Raw genomic sequence first — 6,010 nt, forward strand, 5'->3', positions numbered from 1 at the left:
AGTTTATTTCATTTGTTGATTTTATTCCATACGTTTCTGGCTCCACCCCTATGTGATTCAGTGACAAATCTATGGGCTTATGAGATCAAAATTCGGGTTTCGATACCAGAGATGGGCAGAGCAATGATAACCCATTATGTAGCTTTGTGATTCACAAAGGTGTTCCTTTAGTTCGAGTAATTGTATAGGCTGACTTTAGCTTGTATTCTTTTCTAATCTTCGTTATAATGTTACACTAATGCATGATAAGTATGTTGTAAAAAATACATTGGTAACACATTTAATTATATTGTCAAGTTACAAAATGTTTGTTTGGTTATATCAGCGTAAAGCTACACAATAGGCTATCTGCGCATCACACGGACTAACACCCCGGAGTTTAGCGTTAAAAGTCCGCAAACTCACTCCTGGCCCAATGATAAAACTTGAGATGAGAGCAACAAACTCCATACATTAGTAAAGAAATAAAAAAATACATATCAGTTTAAACTAGTGTTTGTAGATAAATGGAAAGAAAAGAAACGACAGCTTAAGTAACCTATAAAAGTTTCTGTTTTACAGTGCAAAATAATCTTTTCTTTTTATTTACACACGTATTATAACGCAATGAGGCTAAAATAAATTATACCTAGTGTCGTTTGACCCCATCCTGTTACAAAGGCTGTCTTAGCTCCAATGTTCCTCTTTAAAAGGTTGTAGGGTAGGCAGACTGGACTGATACTCTCAGAATACTCAACTGGTCTTTCTAGCTTCAGGATGGCTAAATCATTCTCAAATGATCCATGTTTGTGATGCTCATGTATTTTAAACGACTCAACAGCGAGTTCCTGCCTTTTCGAACCATGAAGTTTTATATTATCTTGTCCAAGTAGTACCGTAAAATTCGTCGGCGTTCTAAATCATAATATACAAGATGTCATCGTTTTGTCATTAAAACTTTTGAAGCTCTTATGAATTACAATTACTTTGGCATATAACACTTTAAATGCAAGAGAAAATATAATTAATGATAATCACGACTAACTAACAAACACTGACGGTACGGTAGTTTATGTATACTTTTTCATTTTAAATTTCAAAACAGCTAATTCTAACGTGGGATAAGAACAAATATCCAAATGACAAGACAAATTATTTTTTTTTCTCTACTCTGTTTCTTGCTGTACAATCTGCGATAAATTCACTGACGTTACCCCGTGAATTACCAGAGTTCTATCCAGATCTTTAAATAATTGTTTCCTTTTCGTCAAAGTCCACACAGACGGGTTCAATTACTTTAGAACATCTTTTGACAGGAAAATATATTCTCCTTATCTCTGTTAAACTTTAAAATATCGTCCGTTATGGCTAAACTAACAATCACGCAGTCTAACTTCACTTTCACTAATTGATCGTTTTCGGAAGCCTAGAACTTTCTATAAACTGCGAGATGCTATGACGTAGGAATACTCACATAAGGCAACAAGAGAAATACAGAAGGTTCGAGTGATGTGACGTCACAATATTACTAAAGCCTATACAACAATATAAACTGCATACACAACGCACGACTCGTTCAGACCAACGTAACGACACTTGTCATACCTATCGCTTTTAAAACAATCCATCTTCAACATTCCTGTTTTAAAAACTAAACAATAATTAAATACTACGTCACAAAATAAACTAAATAATAACTTTTATACTAAACAGTCTTGTATATCTGACAACATTGTAATGCTATTTAAACAGCAGGTCTATATTGCAAGATATTCAGACTGATTAGGAAAGTGCTCTTGATTTAAGCATTTATGACGAATTTATTGAGACTGCAACCCCTTTCGCAGTTACTGATTGCTACTTGCAAAGGTTCGGATACGACTAGGTATGGAAAGCGTTAAAAATTGTATTTTATACAAGCGTTATTTTTCGTGCGAATGGGTTATTGCATGACTATTCACAATCACAGATTTTGTAATCTAATTACACATTCACATAAATTCAAGTGCAAATGCTTTAAGTTTGATGCTGAAGTGATTTGAACACAATTGCTATACAGATTACATTAAATAACTAAACAATAACAGGTCTTATATCTTCAGATCTCTTGTAGTATGAATGTATATATTTGTGATACACTCATTGCATACTTCTCCGCGTTAAATGCGTTACTTCTAAGTTCCTTTTATTGAAAACGATTGGGTAGATTTCAATATGCGTCAGGTATGGAAAGTTCTGATACAATGGCAGAGTTCGTTCTGATTGTCTAATCATTTATAGCAGAAGATATCGTGGCAGGATCTGCAAAATTTCATGTTTTAAAGTTACTCTTTTTTCTTTTTTCAGGATACAGTTTTATACATTTTTGTTGTTGTTGATTTATCAAATCAATAAATGTTACTATTAGTTATATACATTTCATACTTCACAATAATTTAACTCCTATATTCTTCAAAAAAAAATCCGAACAATCTATTTTTACGGGTACATTTGAACACCCTGTATTTTCGTAAAAAGTAACAAATATATATTTTAACGTTACTTTTTAAAATGTATGTGAAATTAATTATCTAACTGTTTTTATTTAGTAATACTATAATATTTTCACTATACAGTAGAAATATTTTAAGTAACTGATCTCAAAATTTACATCTTTTTTTTCAATAGAAGTTTAAAGTTTCATTGAAATGTATATAAAAAAAACTTATATCCGTTCTTAATATCATTCCGAGTGTCAATAATGCTTTCAGTGATTATATCACTGATAATTTGCAAAATAAAGCTATTAAACGTTACTTACCCCCTATCCACACATACAGCAGCAGTAAGGAGATGACGAGAAGTAATTAACGTTGCACCACATATATACCGACTGGGATTATCTTTCACGCGAGTGAAGAGAGCAGCCTACAAAAATAATGATACAAATAACATTTCAGTTCTACAAAGGAAAAAAGTTTTATTAGAGCTTTCAATACGATTGATTTAATTTAAAAAAATGTAAATACTGTTTTATGTTAACGCAATAACTTAAACAAGAAATTAACGAGGAGGAAAAACAAATATTGTAAATATAATAGTTTCAGTGCGGTTTTTACAAAGATGAATCAAATTAGTGTAAATTTTTTTCTACCGATTCTGATCACAGAATGGTATTATAATGCTTCATAAATTCTAAACACAAACTAACGTCACTAATGAATCCCAAAAATATTATAGCTTGTGTAACGACTGAATTCTGGATATCAGAGATATGTATTTAACGCTACTTCTACATACACACAAAATAGATGAATATATCCTAAAATTCCTAAAAACTTTTATCTTACATCTGTAGCTCTACTTTTGTGGTATTTTCAAGCTCATTGATTTCCTTTTGAGTTTTCGGGTTTTCATTGAGTTTGATAAAAAATACAACGTAAAACAGGTCAAAATATTTTAATGCAAGACAAAATAAAAAACGATGTTATCAGAGGACAGAATTCTCACAGTAGGATGAGAGCTCCCAAATTTATGTTGGAAGTCGGTGAAAATCTGTTCCATGCGCGTTCTACCCGTGTTACTGTTGGTCGTTCCAATCGAAAAATAAGGAAGAGTGTAGTTCCAAGGTACCACCCGACCCATCAGTGATAAAGATCTCTGTCTGCTTTTATGTAATATATTCTACGTTAAAGCAATCTTTGGCACAATATAATGCACGTGACAACATATGGGAATAACCCAGAACAATAGGTAATTAGGGTGAAAGAAACGTTGCCACTTCTTTGAACAAAATTTAAATTTAAACTACATGCACTTTTGTGTATGCAATTTTTCGAACATTTTAGTGAACTGTACCTACAATCCCAATATAGTCACAAACTTAGAAAGGAGAATTGCTATCTGGAACCTCTAGAGCAGTTCTATCCCCGATTTCTAACCTGAAATCACAGATAAATTAAGTAAATGTGAATAGACATAGAACTAGCAGGATGATGGTCCTGAAACAAAAGGAGAGATACCTATAGAACGCCCATACTTGTACCAGTGAGGACAGAAGAATTCCATCATCCATCATTGTAATTGTTGCTTACACAGAGGAGACTGGAGGAACTGATGGAATACAAAGCCAATCAGCTGGAGTTATCTAGCCAAAGAGAGTGAGTGAGAAAGTGTTGATAAGTGGTGAAGTGAACCTTTGAGGCAGATGAGTACTACTATGAGATGTGGGCTGCTGGAACAATTATGGAGAAACCCAGGACCATATAGAAGTGGAAAATGATTACTGTAAGACATATCATTCTGTTTCCAGGAACAAAGATCACGTGTTTACCTGAATGCAGTGATGTCTCTGGAAGTATGATGCTACCATAATACTTGAAACAGGTAACAGAAGAGCATTAGCTGATGTGGCTATATGATGGTTACACTACCTTCTGTATGGCACAAAGCTAAATCACCTCTAAAAGTTCCTCAGTCAAAAACACACCCTTACTTCTTGATTCAACTGCACTGAATATCTGTAAGTGGGCAAGTTTTCCCAGGACCTTCTATAATGGCTGTTTCAATTTCTCTCTAGAAATTTAATCCAAATAGGAAGACTATAGCACATGCTTAATTTGTTAGATGATATGTCATTATAAACTGAACTACCCATATTTTGTCTTATGGTGATGCAGGTAAGGTTTACAGTTCAATCCAAATATCCAGCAGATAAAGAAAGATCAAGGTAAGCTACAAACAGCTGCTGCTTCTGCTATGGCGCCAGAAAAACAATGGGGCTTAGGTAAGGTTTTGCCTAACAATCTTGGGGAGCTCAGTAGACATCTAGTGTTCAAAGGTTTACTAGACAACTCAGCTTGTACAAACCTGGGTGGTGCATATTATGTTGCAATAATAATACATTGGAGTGAGGTCGAGGTCCTTATCAGTCCAGGAACCATCAGAAAACTAATCCACCTTGTACAGTTAGGGTACTCTTAGTGAAGCCATCACTGTAGGCAGTTGATATATACTTCATTTGGTGAGAAGTAATAAATTAGATACAAGTGAAGAGGTACATCGACAATTATGTAATTGTAATTGAGGTAAGGAATGATTGAATGGATATGTAGAGGAAGCAACTTGTAAACCTATAACTCACTTCCAACAGGGAGCTTTCTTATGTTGTGTGTTGTCGTCTGGAACACACAGATCTTTGCATTTCTTCCATATGTTGTATGTCTCTTTCTGAATGACACTGGTCTCTCTAATGATCCATATTCTGTTGTTTCAAATACCGTTAAGTACAAAAGATATCTTCATCTTGGAAATTCTAAATCTCTAATCTGAAAAAAATATTTATAATCTGATTGAATTAATTTTTTGCATCGGAAATGGTTGTGTTACGACAGCGGAAGTCACGTGACGCTGGTAACACCTAATGCGTTCTAGAAAGATCGGGAAACATTACGAATAATCCAGTATTTGCTAAGCGCCAGACAATTAATCGGGATTAGAATTGCAGACAGGCAGAGACAGAGACGGACAATTGAGTCAAGCGCGGTATTGAAGTGCGTGAATCGTTGCGAATTCTAGCATATGTTTAAGTGTATTGCAAAGTTGTATTGAGAGGGAATAAACTAGTTTTATTTAAGAAAGGACTTGCATCGCTGAAATTTCTCGGAAATAACTTCTACGGAAAATTAACAAACGAACATAGACGTAACAGTTGGTATACACTGAGTGGTCACAAGTAAATAGACACCTAATTTTTCGTCATTTAACTTATTGATGCTAACTAATTTGTGTTCACAGAGCACTATATAAATGAAAATGGTCTGCACACTAATTATCTTGTGCTACAACATGCCAAAAACTCAAGGTTCTCTCGAATTGTCGGATTTTGTTAGAGGAATGATAGTTGGTCAAGCAGATGGTGGAATAATTCAGCGGCAAATTTTGAAGAATTTGGGAATCCCGCTTTCTACAATCAAGAGAATCATCGTGCAGTTCAGGAAACACGGCAAAAAAACAACTGAGCAGCGTCCGGGTCATCCTGGTCCACAGGAGA

At 34.4% G+C, this 6,010-nt stretch overlaps 1 protein-coding gene across 2 annotated transcripts in view; it reads right to left on the minus strand.

The window, feature by feature from the left end:
- Positions 1-6,010, minus strand: part of LOC106461556 (proclotting enzyme-like) — a 30,200-nt gene that overhangs the window by 6,046 nt on the left and 18,144 nt on the right. For both annotated transcript variants that reach the window (XM_022388550.1, XM_013921392.2), the window contains exons 4-5: positions 2,780-2,886; positions 629-894 (exon numbers count right to left, since the gene is read on the minus strand). In XM_022388550.1, the coding sequence (XP_022244258.1) occupies positions 629-894; positions 2,780-2,886 (373 nt within the window). The remainder of the gene's footprint in view (positions 1-628; positions 895-2,779; positions 2,887-6,010) is intronic.

This window comes from Limulus polyphemus, unplaced genomic scaffold (assembly GCF_000517525.1).
Source record: "Limulus polyphemus unplaced genomic scaffold, Limulus_polyphemus-2.1.2 Scaffold985, whole genome shotgun sequence".
In the NCBI taxonomy this organism is placed as follows: Eukaryota; Metazoa; Arthropoda; class Merostomata; order Xiphosura; family Limulidae; genus Limulus; species Limulus polyphemus.